Source organism: Mus musculus, chromosome 5 (genome assembly GCF_000001635.26).
Source record: "Mus musculus strain C57BL/6J chromosome 5, GRCm38.p6 C57BL/6J".
NCBI lineage: Eukaryota > Metazoa > Chordata > Mammalia > Rodentia > Muridae > Mus > Mus musculus.
The window spans coordinates 104,192,691-104,214,751 of NC_000071.6; the positions used below are offsets into that span (position 1 = coordinate 104,192,691).

A 22,061-nucleotide genomic window follows, 5' to 3' on the forward strand; every position below is an offset into this window, starting at 1 on the left:
TTTTATTGTCAAGAAAAAATTTATTTTTTTGGCTTTGAGGAGAATGTGTGAGAGCTTTAAAAAGATAATGTGTGTCTGTGTGTGTGTGTGTGTGTGTGTGTGTGTGTGTGTGTGTGTGTTGTGGTGTGTGTGCCTGTTGTGGTATGTATATATGTATGTATGTATGCATGTATGTATGTATGTATGTATTTAAGAAAGGCAGCTCCAATTTAATTCACACAGACTCTCACACACACAGATCAAGCTAAGGCCTAAGGACACAGTAATATCCATGCAAGTTAATGTGCGTGTGAATGAAGTGGGCACTGTCTGTGTAATAATTACTGTTGTCAGAGAAGCCCTTGATGGCTATGCTTCTCCTCATCGAGTTCAGCTACCTCAAAGTGGCAAGCTACTCACCTGACGTAACAGCCAGGTGAACTAGAAACCCATTTATCTTCCAGGTTCTTATATTCCTCTGGCATGTTGATGGTGCAGCTGATGAATATTTTTTCCATCAACATAAACTAGGCTTATGGGAATATAAATATGTGCCTAATCTGTGTTTTTTCAAATAAATATAATTTGTTCTTTTCACACGCTACAAGGAAAAGTATGAATAATTGAGAAAACACACTCCACCAGATTTGTGTGCAGACAAGCACCTGAGATCCAGTGGGCTCCGAGGTGCTGCGATCAGCTTGTCCCTCTGTCTGTCTGCACTTCTCTGTTATTGCTAGCATACACATTCAAGCTTAGACAGACCTCCACGTGGTTGATCTCATTCTTAAAACCCACTTCTCAGCTCAGGGAAGGTCAGGAGCCTAAAGCAGGAACGTGAACAGCTCTGTCGTAATTTGGTCTAAGCATCATTTAAGGTTGGCAAAGGAAACACATGGCTGGAATGGAAGCAACATCATTTATTTTTATTCTAGTAGCAATTTTCTCGAGATCAGAACATTCTGAGGTCTCCATATTGGAAAAGAATCAATTTTTTTTTCTGCTAGATTTAAGCTCAACTTTTTCAAATAACCAATTTACGGCATTGTAAATTCGAGAATAGACTCTAGGTAGCTGTAATTTTCAGATGTTTAAAAAGAAAATTGGAAAAGTTCTTATATAGCTCCCAAGGGTCAAAGCCACCACCACTGCAACAGCAAAGATCAATTTAAGTGCAGGATGAGAAAAGGAAGGGTTTCAAACTCTGAGATGTATGCTGCTCCCAAACTACTGTGGGCATGCGTTATGGGGCAGCTCAGCAGGCAGGGTCTACAGTTGGGAATGGTTGTTGGTGGCTTTCTCCTGAACAGCCTACTTCCCACCTCCTGACTGAGGACACCAGCCAGCCAGTGCAGAGGACCTTTCCAATCTGATTTCTCAGCGACATAGTACTTTCATAAAGACAGAAGACCCCTTACCTCTAATTTGGTTCAGTTTATACAGGAATGGCAGGTGCCTCAGCTGTCTATGTATCTGAAAACCTTTGAGCGAATTAGCTGGTTACACATCTTCACGCTAAGGTGACCAATAGCTCTCTGTTTTATTTTTCTAAGGGCACTGCAGATTCAAAGGTTCGGTTACGTGCTAGCCTTCAGTGTGTTGTAGTTTTATTGTTTCCTTTGTCGCTGGTGAAGGCCATTGAAGCTGCCTCCCGCAACAATCGCCAGATTATGAACTTTCTTCTTCATCAAATCTGAATTCCCCTGTTCTTCAATCTTAAGATCACGAGTCTCAAAAAACACATTGGTCAAAAGAAGAGGAGCAACTCAAAATAACGAAATCTCTTTATCCCACACTATATACACAACAGTTTTGAGGTAACAATAATATCATGATCACTGGTATAATTAAGAACAGTCTAAATTACTTTTGTGTAAATATTCTTCATTTCCACTTTCTATGCTGTAAAGCAGGAAAAGTTTACATTAGTCTAGTCATTTTACTTACTGAATTTTATTCCTCTAGGGGTGCAACCCCTGAACAACCCCCTGTCTTTACATTTTCAGAGAGCTCTAAGCTGCTGCTGCTGCTGCTGCTAGGCCTTGAATCTGTAACTGATTCTTTTGGCCAGTCAGAGTTTGTCAGTTATCTGTTTGCCCTGCATCAATTACACTGCTTGAACTTGCTCAGGGAGAGATATTCCAAGAAGATTCCTGGAGTAATGGCCTCCTCTAGCTCTGTGCTTATCTGTGCTTAATGTTCTCCAGGGCATAAGGAAGACTTCCAAATAGTGGCCAGATAAAGTTAAATTTCAGATTTCCTAAGAAGACTCAGACTTAATTTTCTCAGGAAAAAAACATAAAATGAATCATAATATAGGAAGTCCCCAAGACTGCAACACACAGAGACCAAAACCCAAAAGTCAGAGAGAGAAAGAGTGACTATAGCCATCGCCAGCTTTGCTGGAACTGTGTCCGGCAGCTGTGCTGGCCTTGTGCCTCTCACTGTTTCCAGTGGGTATGGCTGTGCCAGAGTAAAAGCCAAATTATACTGGTCTATGAAAAGCACATACTAGTCAAATCATCACTAATGACATTCTTTTCCATTTGTGCATCAAGGCCTTGCTTGGCTGTCACTAGAGAAGCTTCCTCCGGCAGCAGATGGGAACCAATACAGAGACTCACAGCCAGACAATGTGCAGACTGACAGACTTGTAACACCCACTCTTACATGGGATGTCTCCATCAAATCTCCACCCTCAGAGCTCAGGAAACCCAGAGAAGGAGACAGAAAGAGTGTGAGAGCCACAGGAGATAAGAACACCAGGTAAGCAGGGCCCTCTACTTCAACAGGATCAAAGCTCATATGAAATTACAGAGGCCAAAGCAGTATGAACAGAGTCTGCACCAGATGGGGCCTTAAAGATCAAAGAAGTGGACACAAGTCCCATTCCTAACCCAGAGGCATCTACAATTGATAACCTCTGCCAATGAAAGATTAATTTTTTCCCAAGGGAGTCTCACCTTAAGTCCACCCTTAAGGGTAGGATATATGATCAGCAGCAGATAGCCAACAGAAAATAAACTCGAGAGAATCTTTGGAGGTTCCTTGTCTATTCATGTCATGTTTGTTTGTTTTATTGCATATATATAGATATAGATAGATATAAATATAGATATACACACATATATATACATATATACATATATAATGTTATATGTATTATATACAATATAAACACAATATATAACATGCAATATCTAACATGTGGTATGTAATATGTAAAACATACATATGTATATATAATATACATACATTTTACACATATAAAATATATAAATATATATGTATTACATATATATATATGTATATGTGTGTGTTTTCTTACCCTACCAGTTTTTTGGGTATGTATATATCATGACTTCCAGTTTAGTGTTTTTATGGCATTCTTGAGTGTGCAAATGAGTGGGTCTTGCATCTATATCCGTTTCTTGTGTTTTTCCCCTGGGCTTTTCTTCTCCTATTTGCTTTTTTTGTCCTATTCCAATGTGTTACTTTTAGCTTAATTTAATTTTCTTATTATGCACTAGAAGCATGTTTGATTTCTAATGAGAGACAGAAAGGGGGTGGATCTGGATGGGAGAGGAGGTGTGGAGTAACTTGGGGTAGTAGAGGGAGGGAAATGGTAACAGAGTACAGTACATAGGGAAAAATCTATTTTCAATAAAAGGAAAAAAAAAGAAGAAGAAAGAAAAAAAATCTCACAAAGCTTGGGATGCAAGCCCAGCCATCTTAGTATCAGGGATGCCGAGGCAGGATACATTTTCCAAGTTCAAGCGAGCCTGGGCTACAGAGTGAGACTATGTATCAGAAAACAAAAGTAACAAGGGGGAAAAAAAAGAGTGTTGTTGTACAGCCCTATGGGGAAGTAAAGGCAGGGGGGCCAGGAAGAGTTATCTCAAGGTAGCTCTGTAAGTATTCAGTGAAGTCTAGCCTCGGGTGGGTACAGGTGACCTCATTGGGAAATAAAAGAACCTGGTCAGTAAGCTGGGAAGGCAATGGGCAGAAGTGGTATAGCAGACAACAATAGGCTCTGGGTGTTTCTGAATCCATAGCCAGGGCCTCCTGTAGAGCCAGCAAGGCCACACCGCACAGGCCCTCTGTCTGCCCTGATCCCTCAGTCAGCTTGAGGGAGTGGTTCCAGAGTTTTCCTTTCCTATCAGAATCCAGTGACTTTATTAGCGTATGTCCTGGTGGACTGTGGAGATAGCTCTGTATTTCTTGTGTAAGTATGAGGACAAGCTTCGTACAGGCATAATCTGTGCAAATAAGGCAGCCATGGAGGCTAATGCTTTTAAACTCTGTGCTAGGGAAGGGGAAGGCAGGCCAGTCCGTCTAGCTTGCTTGGTGGCCCACAGTTAGTGAAAGGTATATGTGTGTGTGTGTGTGTGTGTGTGTGTGTGTACAAGTATGTGCACCCCAGCACTCACATACAGGCCAGAGGCAACTTTGTGAAGTCACTTTCCTCTTTCCACCTTTGTGTGGGTTCCAGGGTTGGGACTCAGTTTAACAGGCTTGTGTGACCGGGTTCTGAAGTGTAAACTTATGGTTTCTTTGCAAAGTTGATTGTGTAGGATGGTTTTTCACTAAGGCAGACACATGAAGGAGTGTTTAGCTGAAGCAGACACAGGTGAAAGGATGTTCTGCTAAAGCAATCACGTGAAAGGATTCTTCCCTAAATGCCAGGATGTTCATTCACCTTGCATTGTGCTACTGAGCTACGTTTGTCATGACTCTATGAAGAGAAACACACCAAAAACTTTCTGGCGGTGTTCTGGTGGCTGCTTGCCACGGACTTAGGCTGATTGGCAGAGTGATGTCAGCTGATACAGACTCACATGGAATTTTGCTAAGACAGACTCACGTGGTGAGGCAAGACCCATTGAACATCAAGTGATGTTTGGAGGGAGTAGTAATAGAGCCCGATGGACAGCCATGGCAGGCTTGCGTAGCTAGCTTTGCGACAGTTTGTGTTGGTCTCGTGTCTTTGCTGAGAGAGGCACAGCCAAGAAGTTCACTTGGCATCCTTGCAGGTCCTTGGTCCCTCCTGCTGACTCATGCCGATTCAGGGGAGACCTGGCTTTCTCTGCTAGGTCTTGCCACTACTGCCGATTTGTGTCTGCTATCCCGATACGACGGAACTGGCCTGCTGGTATATCCTTGAAGGGTTTGCAAATGGACTGAGCTGCTGCCGCTGCTGACTCCTGTGAACTGAACTGCAGATTTCCTGACAACGCAGGTGGGATTTGCTCCAAAGAACAATTTCTAAGCGGGTCCACTTCTCCTTAACAACCTTTCTTTTCTACTACCTCTAGTGGTAACAACCTTTCTTTTCTACTACCTCTGGTGGGTGGTGGGCTAGAAGGGAGGTTAAATTGTTTAAGAAGCCTTATTAAAAGTAAGTCTTTGAAAAATCTAAGCCTACAGGGCTCTACCCACTGAGCCGTCTCTCCAACCTCCTTTGGATATTTTTGGGCAGATATTTTGTCACAGAAGTGAGAAGAGTTACTAATGCAGTGCCAAGCTAGACCTCTGCCTTCGACACACGTGTGCACACACACACACGTACTCACACACATCTGTACGCGCACCCCCTCACGTCCTCACCAGTATAACAGGCACATGCACATTTACCAAGAATGTGTCTTCATGGTGGTCATTTTAGACCAACGCTTATGCTCTTTAAATATTGGTTTTTAAATCTTTGTCACCTGAGGAATATTTTAATTAATTTCTTTAATTATGAAGTTTTTGTTTTTGGTAATATATCTACTGTCACTTATGAAAACCCTCAGGCTCCTGTTGTCTAATCCAGATCCTTTGTGACCATTTCAATACGTCATTATCTCTTTGTGTGTGTGTATGTGTGTGTGTGCATGCACATGTGAACAGGTGTAGTCACTTGTATATGATTGTGTGGAGGTCAGGGGTTGACTTGGGGTACTTTCCTCTCAATCTCTATTAATTAATTAATTAATTAATTAATTTCTCTGTGTGTATAGACATGTGTATGGGTATATAAGTAGTGATGTTGGGTATCTTCTTCTATTTTATTTTACTGTCTTTCTTTCTTTCTTTCTTTCTTTCTTTCTTTCTTTCTTTCTTCCTTCCTTCCTTCCTTCTTTCTTAAAGGCTTATTTATTTATTTATTATAAGTACACTGTATCTATCTTCAGACACAACAGAGGGCGTCAGATATCATTACAGATGGTTGTGAGCCACCATGCGGTTGCTGGGATTTGAACTGAAAGAGCAGTCAGTGCTCTTAACCTCTGAGCCATCTTTCCAGCCCCTCTTTCTTTCCCCTCTTTCTTCTTCCTTCCTTTCTCTCTCTTTCTCTCCCTCTGTCTCTCTGTCTCTCCCTCTCTGGCTTGGCTTTTATTTGGATTCTAAATATCCAAATAAAAGAGCCAAATTCCAGTCTTGGTGCCTGCACAGCAAGCACTTTGCCCCCTAAGCCATCTCTCCACTGTGGCCACATTAAGTTTTGAAAGAGAGTTTCTTAAGTGAACCCAGAACTCATGTTTCAGCGAAACTGATTGAACGATGAGACCTCAGGACCCTCCTGTCTCTGCCTTCCAACACCAAGGTTACAGCTGTGTACCACATCTGCCCATATATCGGTGTTGAGGATCCAAACATAGGTCTGATGTTTGCATATGAAGCACTTTATACATGTAGCCATTTACCTGACCCTGTCCCATTATCTTTTTTTTCCATTTTTTTATTAGATATTTTCTTCATTTACATTTCAAATGTTATCCCCAAAGCCCCCTATACCCATCACCACCCTGCTCCCCAACTCACCCACTCCTGGTTCCTGGCCCTGGCATTCCCCTCTACTGGGGCATATAAAGTTTGCAAGACCAAGGGGCCTCTCTTCCCATTGATGTTTTTTTTTTCTTTTAATTAAAAAAATTTTTTTAAATTTTTTATATTTTTTCCCATTATCTTTTAAACCATTTCCTGCTATTTATTTCTTTTATGTGTAAAGCATTTTCTTATTTTTTTTTCTATTTCTTTAAGGGATTTTTATAATTCTTCCCTTCTTGCTTTCATTAGAGATGTCTTTATTTCCAAAATAATTTTTCTTCTTATTTTAGATCTTTTCTTGATTCTTGTCACTTCATTTCTAGGTAATTCGAATTTTAACTTGCTTTCATAGCTAATTGTGTATTGAGGTTTGGTCTGTTGCTATGTATTGTAATGTTAAATATTGGCCCTGGCTGCCCCTAGGGATGAGGGATTCTCATGTAGACCAACTGATGCTATGTAACCTTGCTCCCCAAGTTATCCCTGATTGGTGAATAAAGGTGCCTACATCCTATGGCAGAAGAGATGTAGGCAGAGTTTTGGTTCCTGGGCTTTGGGGCTGAGGTGGAGATCAAAAGGAGAGAAGAGAAGAAGGTGGAGAGAGGAGAAGACAACATGGGGTAGGTGAATCATGACAACATGGCCATGAGAGCTGGCCAGTTGGAGCTAAGAGCAGCCCAGACAATACATGGCTAGTCATATCTCGAGGTTATTGTTAGGGAAGTAGACATAATAGTATAGAGGGTAGATATCTGTTCAGCACCAGTACTTGGAAGGGTTATTATAAATATACAGGTTTTGTGTCTTTTATCTGGGAGCTAAGTGATTCAGGGCACAGTAGAAACCCCTAATTGAAATAAAATATTTACGACAACAGTTGTGTTAGTTTATTTTTTACTTTTAAAATAGAAACTTATAGGACCCCCCTCCCCCCCAAAAAAGACCAGGTCATTTTAGCATACTTTTATTGTGTATCAGTTACATATTGAATCTATGGGGTTTATTAGCCATCACCATTTGTTTCTATTTTTCATGCTTTGACAGTTTCGTGGAAGTCCATAATGAATTTTAGTCATTTTCTTTCTGTTGTTTGTCTCTTGTGCTCGTGGCCATCAGATGGTGCAGTGTTGCACACTGCTCACTGATAGGCAAGCCTTCAGGCAGTTTGTCCTTGTTCAGTTTGTATCTTGTGAGAATAACGTGCCACGCCACAGTGCATCATCTCAAACCCTGCCTCCTCTTTTCCTGTTCTCTGCATTCTGTTCTGACCTTCAGACCCTGAGGTAGGGCCCGAGTTCGCTACTGAATCTGAGGTAGCTCTCTGACGGATGTGACCAATGGAACGTGGAGAAAATGATATCCTGGGTGGCTGTCAGGGCCCTGGCATCATGTGATGAGGATACCAAGCTATTCAGCCAGGTCGCAGCCAGAGCGCAGTGACAGTTTCAGCTGAGCTCCCAGGCAATGATCCTGCCTGAGCTCCCAGGCAACCGTCCTATGAAGGAGGACCCTGAACGTCTATCCAGTCAAACCTCCTGAGGACTTCAGGCTGCTCTGTAAGAGGTGGTGAACAATAGTTGTTTTAAAGTTACAAAGTACAAACTACAAATTATCGGTTGAGGTTTTGAGGAAGCAATAGATAATCAACTACGAGATTCGTTTCAGCTGTTGTCTCCTTTTGACTTTGCTATCGAGTTGGTCCTTGCCTTGGGTGTGGGAATTTGTAGAGTCTACAGCAATGCCCTCCTCCCAACCCTTTCCCAGAATCCACTCTCACATGAGATTATAAGGTTCATTTAGGATAGACCTCAGGCAGGGCCGTGGAGCCACCAGAGAGTCTAATTCAGAACCAGAACAGAACACGTGTCCTTTAGAGCTCCTCCCCATGGACGGTGGCCTTCTGACCAACTCTGCATGAAAATAGCCTCCTCCTCTTCATATCCTGCCCCGCCGCCGCCCAAGTTTACGCTTACATTGTATAAATCTAATAATTTACATATTTGAAAATGTTTTCCAGGCTGTTATATCTAAAAAGGCAAGTGAGTCATGCAAGTGTTTCAGTCAAGGTAATTGTATACCCCAATCCATCCATTCATACAAAAATATATTTACTGAGGACTTATGGTGACCCAAGAATTGTCCCTGCCATTAGGGGCATTGTGGTATTGTGTGTACTTCACTTAACAAAACAAGCATCCTTACCCTTGGGGAAATTAAAGCCTGGTGCTGTATATTATATCATTGAAGCGTTTATTTAGTGGTATGCGATTGTTACTTGAGTATGCTCCTGAACAAGTGCCAAACCCACTTCCAGAACCCTCAGCCAACTTCAGCACACTCCTCAGAAAGACTCTAGCAAACAGTGTTTTCATTTCGGTTCTGGTGATGGAGTAGACGCTCTTGGCAATACTTCTCTGGATGTGATCCACCTAGTTAGCATTCCTCTAATTCAGTTCTGATTTCAAAAATTACTAAAATGTGCTAAGTAGTTTCAGGGGATAATGGAGCATTATTTTGTTGTTGTTGTTGTTAAAAATAAAAGTTACCGAAGGAGGCACTTTAACATTTCCTGTTCACATGGGATCGTGAGAATGGCACTTCCTTAGATCAGTAAGAATTTGGAGTCTTTGTGTATAGATGGGGTAAGGGGTGTTTAGTAGAGACTGTTACAAGAGGAAGAGAAGAAATACAAGGTCATATTCTCAACACTAACAACTTAGGAAAATGTAAACTTTTAGTAGCTTCCCTCACACACCACCTGGAAATAAGCACCAGCAGGAAGGTCTCTACCCGCCTCTGACTCGCCTTTCCCATCCCTGGGTCTTCTGGGATCTGTTAGTGGGCGGGAGACATGGTCATTGTTTATAATGCTCACAAGCCTGCATGGATGCAAAAGATATATATTTAGAAAGCAAAATAAAGCTTTAGGAAGATCTTCAATTTAATGGAAACTCGTCTAGTCATTTGAGAACCACAAGAGCTTTTTAGAGAAGGCCCACTTCTGCCAGCTGGAGGAAGTGTGGGTGTATGGGGTCCCGGTGACACCTGTGATGTCAGTCACCCCGAGCCTGAGGCTCATTGGCTCTGAGGAGCTGCAGCAGAGTTTAAATTCTGCACTGTCAGACAAGCCTTCTGAGCAGCAGCTGGAGAGTGGCTTCTCTGAGATCCCTCTTCGAGAACTTCGCTGAGGTTTTGACCTTGTGGGAAAAAGACCTTGGGAGCCAGAGAGGGTAAGGCCATTCCATCATTTAATTCTTAAAATGACTTTAGCTTTGGAGTTTAAAAATATGAAATACGAACATGTTACAAGGCATTGATTTCCAGAGGAAGATGGGGAAGAGCTAAGTTTGAGTAAAACCTATTCTTATTTTTGTTTTTTGGGGTCACTGTCACAATAGCCAATGACACTGATATTAAAAATGACATGGTAAGTCAAAAGAGCCAGGTGTTTGCCTGGTGATGCCTTAATTAGATCTCTGTCTAATTATTTTGAAAGAGAACATTTACTAAATAGGAGGCTGATGGGAAAGTCCTGTTAGAGTTTAGCTTTCATTAATAAAACACAACTTTTATCTGTAGGCTTCTTAGAGGTGGTGATGCGAAAGTATCTAAATCAGTGTAGCAAGTGTTTCAAAATGCAGACAGGTAACTGAATGCCTCTCAGCCTGGCTTATTCAGAGAATACGGTGGCCATTATGAATTGTGTATACAACTGAAAGGTGATCATGACAGTGTGGCTTTGGGTAGCTGGATCCTCATGGTAGTATAATGCTTTGCATGCAGATGGACTCCAATAAATGCTGAGTGGGATTACCTGTTAGGTAGGACACACACATACTACACACACATATACATACATACATACATACATACATACATACATACATACAAACAAACATACACACACATACATTAGGTAGGACACACATACACATATCACACACACCACACATACATACACACACATAGATGCACATGCACATACATTAGGTAGGAGACACACATACATACACATACCACACACACACACACACACACACCTCGTACCATATACACATATACATTAGGTAGGACATACACACACACCTATACACAGATATATTAGGTAGGACACACACACACACATACACACCTACATTACATAGGACACACATATACATTAGGTAGGAGATACATAAATACTACACACACATACACTCCCACCAGACATGATTTTACTCTGCATTACTTCACTTCATCAGTAGCTGGAATATCTATCCTTCTGACAGAGAGTAGCCAGGCCATGTGTCCTACGAAGTTCTGAAGACACCGAATGGAGAAAGTGAATTGTCCTCTGTGAGAGCAAAGACTCCTGGTTTCCTCAGGTTTCCGTTTGATTGACACTCTTGTGGCCTGCCTCTATTTAACCCTGTTGATTAAACACATGAGAACAAAGAATTTTCTGCAGATTCTTTAGTCTGTTTACTGTTCACCAAATGGTGATGTGGACCAGGGTGTCTCAGAAGTTTAGAGGTTTCTACAACCTGTATTTGGGGCACTTTGTGATTATCCTGCTGTGGAGGAAGGAGTATAATACTTGGGTTGGTAGCAATTGTCCTAGAGACACTCACAATTACTGGAAAGATGGGAAAGCTTTCTTTGTTCATTTAGTTCTCTGAATTTTAATAGAGTTTGTATTCTGAGCAAGTTGCACTTTATTTTCAAAGAGTAATGGTGAAGAAATTAAAACAATTGCTGATTAGCTGATTATAGTAATAACACTATCATTTATTATTTTTATAGGGTAAGTATTATATCTCAGCACTTAGAACAGTCCCTAACATATTGGATGTTCTCAATAAATAATTATTAGTGACTCATAAATGAATATGTTATTCATTAATATTTTCAAGGTTGACAATTAGAAGAAAAATCGAAGTTATTTTCCAAGGATTTAAAAAAAGAGCCTATGACTTTTTTCTCCCTTTATTTCAGATTACATCAAGAAGATATATATATATATATATATATATATATATATATATATATATATATATATATATATATATACCTTACGAGTGAAACTTAGCTTTGAGGAGATGCTAAAACAAGTTTCTTACTTAACATAGAGTTTTGAACAAATTTGGAAACACAGCCCTTTCCAGATTCTGACAATTTAGATCTTTTTCAATTCCAGGTTAACCACCCAGAAGGGCTGGATGTCTCTAGGGTAGTGACTTCTGAGCAGTCATGATTCAAGTCATGGCTGTTGAGTTCCATCACTTGGATGCTCTTATAAAACAACCACATATCAAAGGTAGAAATTCTATAATCAGTTATGGAAGGAGAGCTTGTGGCTCTGGCTTCATGGTATGTAGGCCTGGAGCTACCTTGTTAGCCTGATAATCAGAATTCTGAGTTGATTTCTGCTTCTAATCTTTCTTGAAGAGTAGCTCAAAAGTTTGGTGATTTCATTTGGAAATATTCTTCACAAAAACATCAATATCACAACAAAAATAATAATTGAAAACCCAACATAGGCTTTAGGGTGTGACCTTGTTCGGTGGGGCTATATTCTCTGAGAGCCGACATCAGCTCTCTTGTGACGCTAGGTTGTCTTGGTTTTGGCCTCCTTGTCTTCTATTTGGGAAATTACTGTTTTAGGTTGGGATGTAAATGGTATTTCTAGAAGCCTGAGCATGTTAGGTCATCTTCCTTACTCTGCTCCCTATTCTACTCCTGAGAAACTTGAGCAATGACATCATACACCTCCTGGTGAGAAACCCATAACCTTTATTGGTTTACAGTAGCTGCATATTTTACCTCCACACTTTTCAGTTATTAGGTAGTAGAGAAATTAAAGAAGATGCAAGAGAACTGAGGAATCACTGGTGTTTTCTGGGGGATGTTTCATAGAGTTATGAAGTTACACCTCTACTTAAACTGTAAAAATCAGAAAATTGTAAAATGCAGGAAATCTGCACAACGTTCCTTTTGCCCGTGAAACCAAAGCAACTGACATGTAGTTATTCTGAGAAAATTGCATCTGAGAATTTTTTCAACCTTTTAAAAAGAATGAATCTAAGAACTTAAAAACTGTTTGGTTGTAAGAAGCGACATCTGTTGAATTAGACTTATTTTAGCTACAGTTGCATGTCTTCTAATATGGTCTTCCCAGTTGATATTATGGAAAGAACTTAAAAATAAATCAACATAATATGAAAACTACTTATTGTAGCATGTTAAATTATAGTAAAGAAAATATTTTGAAAGATTCCCAAGTGGTCCTAATAGATATCCCATGTTGCAAACCTGTGGCTTAAATGTATTTTCACTATCTGTCGTGCATTTCCATAGAAACAAAGAAACTGATGAGTACAGAATGGGAACTGAACTTGCAGAATTTCTTAAAACATGTGGAGTTCAATCAAGTGCGCCTGTTAGAGCAGCTGTGAGGGTTTACCAGAGTCGGGAAATTATTTCCCTTCAGACCATTTTGATAGCACATCAGCATTGAGTGGGTCCACATTGAGATAAAGAACTGATTATTTTTAAAAGCTGCTGGCTCACAAAGTTTGGAACAAAGCAACCTCCCAGAGGAGTACAGCTTGAGGTGGCCTGTTCATCTCAGTGTGACTCACAAGTGTTTCCCTAACCTCTAATCTTCTCTGGGTCCTCCGGTGCCGTGAATGACACTTGAGAGAATTTAGCACAATCACGTATAATGTATGGCTGAATGCATCACGGTAGGCATTAAGAGCTTTCTGAGGCTGTAATATGAAGCCTGCCACAGCACGTGGCTTGAAGATCAAAACGAAAAAAGTGCAAAATCAAGTTATTTTTGTCTAGACTTTATTATATAGCTATAAAAATGACTGAAGACACACACACAGACACACACACACACATGTGCACACACAGGGGTTAGTTTTAGGAGAATAAAATGTTAGGTTGCTGTGTAATACTGGCAATGTGTCTGTTCCCTTTTCTTTAACCCCTTTCTATTTTCAGCTTCTGAGTTGGTGGAGAGATACCTGTAGGCCTCCTCTTTAAGATTTCGTTTCTCAGGAGTGATGTTTCTGTTGACTTTTTGAACGGCTTTAGGAAGTGTAATTTACATGGCACTTTCCTATGCGAAGCATCTAGTGGAGTGGTTTTTGCACACTCACTGGTGTGAACAACATTTACCACAATCCCTTCAAGACATCTTCATCACCTACAAAAGACATCTGCACCTCCACCCTCACTTCTCAGCCCCTGCCCCCTGTAACTCCAAGCCCTGAAAATCACAGATCTGCTTCCTGTCTCTAAAGATTTGCACATTCTGACCAACTTATAGAAATTAAGCCATACAACTGAGGTCTTTTATACCTGGCTTCTTTTTAACCTGTATGATGCTGACAAGGCTCCTCTCCTTTGTGGCATCTCTTGGCGTTTTGTTCTAGTTTTATGGCTGGATGCTATTCCATCCTACAAATGCAGTCTGTATTCTTCGCTCTTTCACCCACATGTTCAGGTGAACATATTTATGGTTTTTTTTTAATTAAAAATGTAAAAATGAAAGCATCCTGATTACTGTATCATGAAGTGAAACATCTACGACTTTCATTACAGGTAGAGGAATCGCATCCCAATATGAAGACTGTCATTCTCCTTGTGTTCCTTTGGGGGCTGTCCTGTGCTCTCCCAGTAAGTATAATGATAGAGATAATATCCCTCTTATACCTAAAATACTACCCACCTTTAACGACTATGGACCAGGTGGCTCTGTATGTTTCAGTAAGATGAGAATAATAGCCTCTTGTTTAGGAAGTTGTTTCTTTAAACACAGCCAAGTTATTTCTTATTCTGTCCAACTTTGTTCACCCAACTATGATTCTTTGCTTCCCTGAGTTGCAAAATCAGCATTAATCAGGACTGTTAGAAATTCATATTCTTGACTCCTACCTCAGCTCCGCTGCCCGGATTCTCTAGGAGCAGATACAGAAAGCTGAGTTGCTGCAAGGCCTCTGGGTGAGCTTATTATAGGGTAAAGGTCGGCTATTACTGCTCCCCAGTATGTGGGGGCTTGAGACGTGCTGCCTTCAGAATTTCCCTGTGGGTTGATTGCGTGTGTTCTGTTTTCTAGGTTGCCAGATACCACAATACTGAATCTGAAAGCTCTGAAGAGAGGACGGTGGGTAGAGATAAGACATTCTGGAATACTTTAATTTTAATATGTGATTAGTATAACCTAGTTGGCGTGATGGCAAATCACGGCTGTGATAAGTAAGTTAAGAGCATATAAATGCCGAAGCTGTAAGTAGTATGAACTACGATCCTTAGTTCATAGAAGAAAATAATTTTCCAATTCCTATGTGGTGTAACTGGATGAGGAAACATTTTCTGGTTTTGTTCTTATAGTGCTGTGTACCATGGTGCAGGGAGATGACGAACAATGGCCCAGCTGTTCTTGAGAGATCAGAACTTGAACTCTGTGTACACAGGAGGTGTCTATTAGGCAAGGATACCTAATAGGGTGCCAGGTAGTCCTTGTCATGATGGTGATGTTTACTGAGTGCTGAGCTCTTTTTTGTTTTTTTTTTTTAATGTTTCGAAACAGGGTTTTTCTGTGTAGCCCTGGAACTCACTCTGTAGACCAGGCTGGCCTTGGACTCAGAAATCTTCCTGCCTCTGCCTCCCAAGTGCTATGATTAAAGGTGTGCGCCACCATTGCCTGGCTATGAACTCTTAATTACTCTATAGCTACCAACTGCCAGTCATCCAAGGATCACTGCCAGATAGAGTTCTGAGTATTTTGTATGTGTCCCATTTCTCATTTTCCTATCAACACAATAGAGTATACATATTTTATTCCTTTACTCAACAGAAATGGAGGCACAGAGATTAATGTAGTCTGTCCAGGTTATATGTTTAATACATATTAGGGACTGACTTCAAACTTAAGACGCTGTGGCAGAATGGTCTACATTTTTACTCAGTGTAATAGATCCCTCCCAGAAGGGAGCCAGGGCCAGGCAGTCTTCAATTCTTAAGACTGGAGCGAGAGGTCAAGGTTAAGCCAGAACGCTATGTTCACTGTCTTGTTTCCTGTTGCCTTATCCATATGGTGCAGAACACGGACCCATTTCTCTTGGTACTTAGCAAACTAAGTCAGAAGCCCAGAATTGAGTCCTGTCCTGCCTTAGGTGACAATAGACCTCACAGGATGTATTGGGATCTTTCGTCCTTTGTCTGGCTAATTTAAAAGCATTCACTGTAGATCTCTCTCATTTAAGAGAGATCTTACGTTTCTCGTAAGAAAAACACCAATGTTTCCTCTCTTCTGACTGTTAATTCCAAATGATGGTTAGCTGGAGTAGGTTTCCATTGTGTCTGCTTCCTGTATCTTGGAGCACAGACAAATGCATGATTACATCTCCTTTCTCTGACCTTTCATATATACCCTAGGCTAGCACCATTGAGAGGCAGGTGGAAGTAACAACTGTTCCCTTTTCTATTGAGTGCACTGAGCATGTCACATGGGGCTTTTCCATGTTTAAGGAGAAGAGTGGAGATGGTGGGGTAGGAGGACAGAGCAGAATCTGTTCAGCGATTATGAACAAATGCTCATAAATATGTTTATCATGGGACTAGGAAAGTGAAGGAAATCACAACTACAATTGTAGCGGCTACATTTAACATCTGCCTTCGATGTTGCTGTCCTCTGCCAACCCCACAGGGCTTAATTCCTTTCTCGATTCAACTTTGTCTATTCTTGAGTTTTGTAAAGTGGAAATACTCAAAAGTGAATCAGTTCTTTGATGTATATCACACTGAACGATACTAACGATAGTCACATGACATTGGCTAAATCTACTCTCACAGCCGTCTCGTATCATCACACAGTTCGTGGTACTTTTCTTAGTGTGTGAATAAGAATCTGGAGGTCAGGAGAGGCGAGCTGCCCACCCTTTGCTATGTATACAAGCAGCCATTCCAGAGGACCTGAGCCTTCAGGGTTTCATGAACATAGGACTGTCTTGCTAACACCAAAACAGCTGTTTTTAAGGTCAAAACTGTAAAGCCATCAGTTAGTTGAGACTTAGCTCTGGATTCTGAGTCCCAGTGTTATCTTGTATTATATATTCTTTTGGTTGTAGGAGCATATGTATGTCTGTCTGTCTGTCTGTCTGTCTGTCTGTCTGTCTATCTATCTATCTATCTATCTATCTATTGATATATGGATGTTAGGTTAAAGTGTCAGAAATATAGTAATCTATGTCTATTTCAACATATTTCAGGTTATTACTTATTTTACCTTAGGTTTTAGATATTTTATCATGAAAGTATGATACCCCTCCCTCAAACTTAAGAATCACCTGAAGTTATTCCACACATTTGCAGCTACCTAACCTACCCCTGAAGACTAACTCTCTCTCTTTCCTTCTACACAGGGTGATTTGGCTGGGTCACCACCACCACCCACGGTAAGTATCACATTTGTTTTTGTCAAAAATGGCTCATAAAGTGACTCTAATATTCTTTTCCCTTTTACCATCCTGAAACTAGTAAATATAAATGTTGAGCGAATGATGAGTATCATATTTTTCCTTGGGAATGGCAAGAAAGAAGACAAACATTTTTCTTTTCCCTTTCAGAACAGTGAGTCATCAGAAGAAAGTCAAGCTAGCCCAGAGGGACAGGTAATTAGACACACTTCCTCAGCTTCTCCGTCTGCTTGGGACCTGGAGGGAAGTGACGGGAGATTAAATTACCTGGCGACAGTTCTAAATATAATATTTTCTAACCATTGGTTATGCAGGATAAACAGTTCCATAAAATAAAAAGGGAAAAGGGGGTAAAGAAAATTCAAATGTGGACGCACTGTTCATTCCATTTTTATCATCTGAGACACTGTGTCCCTAAATGTCCCTCTTAGTTGAAAAAAAGAAAAGACAAAACAAGGGGGGAAAACAACTAACACACACACACACACACACACACACACACACACACACACACACACTCACTGGCCAAGTCAGATAAGTAATGACTTTCTTAAAAAACAGCTATCTCTTTAAGGCAGTTCTATCATAGTCCTAAGGGATAAGAAAGGCAGAAAGCTAATCTTTTTTATTTAAAAGTATCTGTGTGTGATGTGTGTGTATGTGTGTGTGTGTGATTTGTGTGAGTGATGTGTGTGATGTATTTGTGTATGATATATTTGTGTGTGATGTGTATGAGAGAGATGTGTGATGTGATGTGATGTGTGTGCATGTGTGTGTATGTGTGTGTGCTATGTGTGATGTGTGTGTGAGATGTGTTTGTGTGTGTGATATGTGGTGCATGTGTGTGTGTGTGTGCTCGTGTGTGTTGTGTACTGGGGACCAAAGCCAGGGTCTCATACTTGCTACATGAGGGCTCTATTACTGGGTGGCCTCCTTACTTCTGTCCTATCATTATGCCCAGACAGTCCTGTAGAGACCCCAGAAAATGCAGGCTTTGGTTCTTTTTGAAGTGCAGACTCACTTTCTTCCCAAACAGGGCCAGACCTGGGAGATGAGTCATTAGCCTGCTTATTCTTACTAAATAGTCACCAAAGAATGTTATGGAAATTTAAAACCAGAGCATTTGGGAAGATAACCGCTTAGGGGAGACTGTGATGTAGTGTAGTGACTCCACGTCCTCTCACTTCTCACGAGAGGATCGGAACTGCTGCTTGAGGATGGTTTGATGATGCGTAACAACGCTAAACAAGGCAGGGCAGGTTGTAGCACTGAGGAATATGCTTACAAAATAGGCAGTAGCTGGGTCTGATGGCTCATGTGTATAATTCCAGCACTCAAGTGATTGAGGCCAGCCTGGGCTACATAATAAGTTCAAGGTCAGCCTGGGCTATTGGATAAGACACTGTCAAAGAAAGGAAAGAAAGAAAGGAAGGAAGGAAGGAAGGAAGGAAGGAAGGAAGGAAGAAAGAAAGAAAGAAAGAAAGAAAGAAAGAAAGAAAGAAAGAAAGAAAGAAAGAAAGAAAGAGAATTCACTTGAGTTTCAATATGTTGTTTTTTCTTCTTGTTTAAGTTCTGGGAGGGATTTTGGAGCCTAGGGAAGAAAGGCAGACAGAACCAGTATCAACTCTAGATATCTCCCTCTGCTTCAGCCCCTGGACACTGACCATAGCTGTTTACCTTGACTTCAGGCAAATAGTGACCACACGGACAGCAGTGAATCTGGAGAGGAGCTGGGCTACGACAGAGGCCAGTACAGACCGGCTGGTGGACTCTCTAAGAGTACGGGGACCGGCGCCGATAAGGAGGATGATGAAGACGACAGTGGAGATGATACCTTTGGCGATGAGGACAATGATCTAGGGCCCGAAGAAGGACAGTGGGGAGGACCCTCCAAACTGGACAGTGATGAGGACTCCACAGACACCACACAGTCCAGTGAAGACAGCACCTCTCAAGAAAACAGTGCCCAAGATACCCCCAGCGACAGCAAAGACCACGACAGTGAGGATGAGGCAGACAGCCGGCCTGAGGCAGGCGACTCCACTCAGGACAGTGAGAGTGAGGAACAGCGGGTGGGAGGTGGCAGCGAGGGGGAGAGTAGCCACGGGGACGGTTCTGAGTTCGATGATGAAGGGATGCAGAGCGACGACCCCGAGAGTACCAGGAGCGATCGAGGCCACGCCAGAATGAGCAGCGCTGGTATCAGGTCGGAAGAATCTAAAGGGGACCACGAGCCCACGAGCACTCAGGATTCAGATGACAGCCAGTCTGTGGAATTTTCAAGCAGGAAGTCCTTCAGAAGGTCCCACGTCTCTGAGGAAGACTACAGAGGTGAGCTTACTGACAGCAACAGCAGGGAAACCCAGAGCGACTCCACGGAGGATACGGCCTCCAAGGAGGAAAGCAGGAGCGAGTCTCAGGAGGACACAGCCGAGAGCCAGTCCCAGGAAGATAGCCCAGAGGGGCAAGACCCCAGCAGTGAGTCCAGCGAAGAGGCTGGTGAGCCATCCCAGGAAAGCAGCAGCGAATCTCAGGAAGGGGTGACCAGCGAGTCCAGGGGTGACAACCCAGATAACACAAGTCAGGCAGGAGACCAAGAAGACAGTGAGTCCAGTGAGGAGGACAGCCTGAACACATTCTCCAGCTCAGAAAGCCAGTCCACCGAGGAGCAAGCTGACAGCGAGTCCAACGAGAGCCTCAGCCTCTCCGAGGAGAGTCAGGAGTCGGCCCAGGATGGTGACAGCTCCAGCCAGGAAGGCCTGCAGTCCCAGAGCGCATCCACTGAGAGCAGGAGCCAGGAGAGCCAGTCTGAGCAGGACAGCCGTTCTGAGGAAGACAGTGACTCTCAGGACAGTAGCCGATCCAAAGAAGAGAGCAACTCCACAGGGAGCGCTTCCAGCAGCGAGGAGGACATCCGTCCCAAGAACATGGAAGCTGACAGTAGGAAACTAATAGTTGATGCTTACCACAACAAACCCATCGGGGACCAAGATGACAATGACTGTCAGGACGGCTACTAGCATTAGCTTGTCTAAGAAATGGCTCTCACAGGACGGAGTCTTGGGGGCTCCAGAGTAGAGAGTTCACTATAACTATAATTTATTAATGTTTTGGTCAGAAGGAGAACCAGGGGCAGGTTTTTTTGTTTTGTTTTGTTTTTGTTTGTTTGTTTGTTTTCCCCCTGTGAGGAACTGTTGGACACGACACTGTTTTCCAGGGTGTCTCCCACTCCTTAGAGGCTTAAGTACGTGGGATGATGTCAGAGCACACATGGTGAGAGAAGAACACAGGGATCACGTGCACAGCCGCTTCACAGATGCTCTGGTTCACCAACCTGACAGTGACTGAGGTTCTGGTACACACCAGGCACAGCCCTGGGCGGGGGAGGGGGTGGTGGTGCTTCAGGCTCAGTTTTGCTCCGGAGGAGCTTGTTCCAAGGAGACTCTCAAAAGTAACACATTAAAGGATACAAAGAAGGAGCCCCTGGAGCTGGGCTACATTGCTTTGGCTCCTGGAGGGTGAGAACTTACTGCAGCAAGCCCCTGCCGCAGCTGAGGCGAGTACCACAGGGAATGGGAGCAGGACAGGAAGTGACCAGTTTTGCTTTGGAGAATCAGAGGTTCCACAGTAGCAAAGCCTGGAGCTGGAGGGTTACATAGGATTTCTCCATTGAAGACAATATAACTCTATTTATTCTTGAGATAAGCAGTATCAAATCGTATGCAATTAAATATTTAGTACGTAAAGGCATTCTCAAATGATAACCCAATGGGATATCTTGGATAACATATTTTTCCCAACGAATTTACCTTATTGAGTGCTTTTGTGGGCCTTCTGTAAACATGGCCTCAATGATGAGGAGGAGGAAGAAAATTTGGTGTGGAGATGGGAGAAAAACATAATTAAAAGAAGATTTATAGCTTAATTTTTTTCCAGATTATTTATGTGCAGTGTAAATACTATCCCTGAGTCCTTTCTATGTGTTGCACATAGAAAAAATTCTGCACATAGGGCTCAAGTATTTTGTTGTTGTTTCTTTATCTTTTCTTGTTTTTTTGTTTTTTGTTTTTTTGGGGTTTTTTTTGGGTCAAGTGCCATTGAAGCATTACCTCATGAAAAATATTTGTTTTGTAATAAAGATAATAATTCCCAGAGGAATTGTGTGCTTATTTATTACGGCACCTTTGACTATTAAGAGATATTCACGGTAGACAATTCTTTCTTTAAAACTTTCCAACTACTTAGTTTTTTTTTTCTTACTAAGATAAAAGTACTTTTCTTAAATTACCTCATGAAATGTTCCTTTGTAATTTAGGTAGTGGCGTTCTAAAACTGTATGTTGAAGAGGGTTGGAGAAATGGCTTACTGGTTAAGAGCTTATCCTGCCCATGTAAGAACCTGAGTTTGGTTCCCAGCACCTACATCTGGTGACTCGCAGCTGGCTGTGACTCCATGTCCAGGGTGCTACTGTGTCTCTCCCCCAAGTGCATTTGCGAGAATGTGCATACACCCCCACCCACATAACTAAAAATATATGTGTTTGTGATAGCTCAGTAAACACACCTATTATAGACAAGAGGAGAGACTAGAGTAAAATCTTAGCTTTGATGAGACCTCATGAAAACCTTGTAATGTTTGAGATTACTATTCATTCTTAATATTCTGTCAGAGGCTCATCTGCATATTCTGGGAGGTATGGGAAAACAAAACCCTTCAGCTTTTGTTTCTGAGGGAAACGATTCCACCTCAGCTCTTCTGTCTTACCAGAGTGTTTACCTTCAGGTGCACACTAGAGCACAT

General features: G+C 41.8%; 1 protein-coding gene across 2 annotated transcripts; it reads left to right on the forward strand.

The window, feature by feature from the left end:
* Positions 1-4,884: 4,884 nt before the first annotated feature.
* On the forward strand, positions 4,885-21,412 carry Dmp1 (dentin matrix protein 1). Of its 2 annotated transcripts, none has more exons than NM_001359013.1 (6): positions 4,885-5,218; positions 14,386-14,460; positions 14,900-14,947; positions 17,208-17,240; positions 17,412-17,456; positions 18,950-21,412. In NM_001359013.1, the coding sequence occupies exons 2-6, from the start codon at positions 14,407-14,409 to the stop codon at positions 20,279-20,281; spliced, it is 1,512 nt and encodes a 503-aa protein (NP_001345942.1). In that variant the 5' UTR covers positions 4,885-5,218; positions 14,386-14,406; the 3' UTR covers positions 20,282-21,412. The 2 variants fall into 2 exon arrangements, with proteins under 2 accessions (NP_001345942.1, NP_058059.2); NM_016779.2 differs by lacking the exon at positions 4,885-5,218 and adding an exon at positions 9,927-10,022.
* The last annotated feature ends 649 nt before the right edge of the window (positions 21,413-22,061 follow it).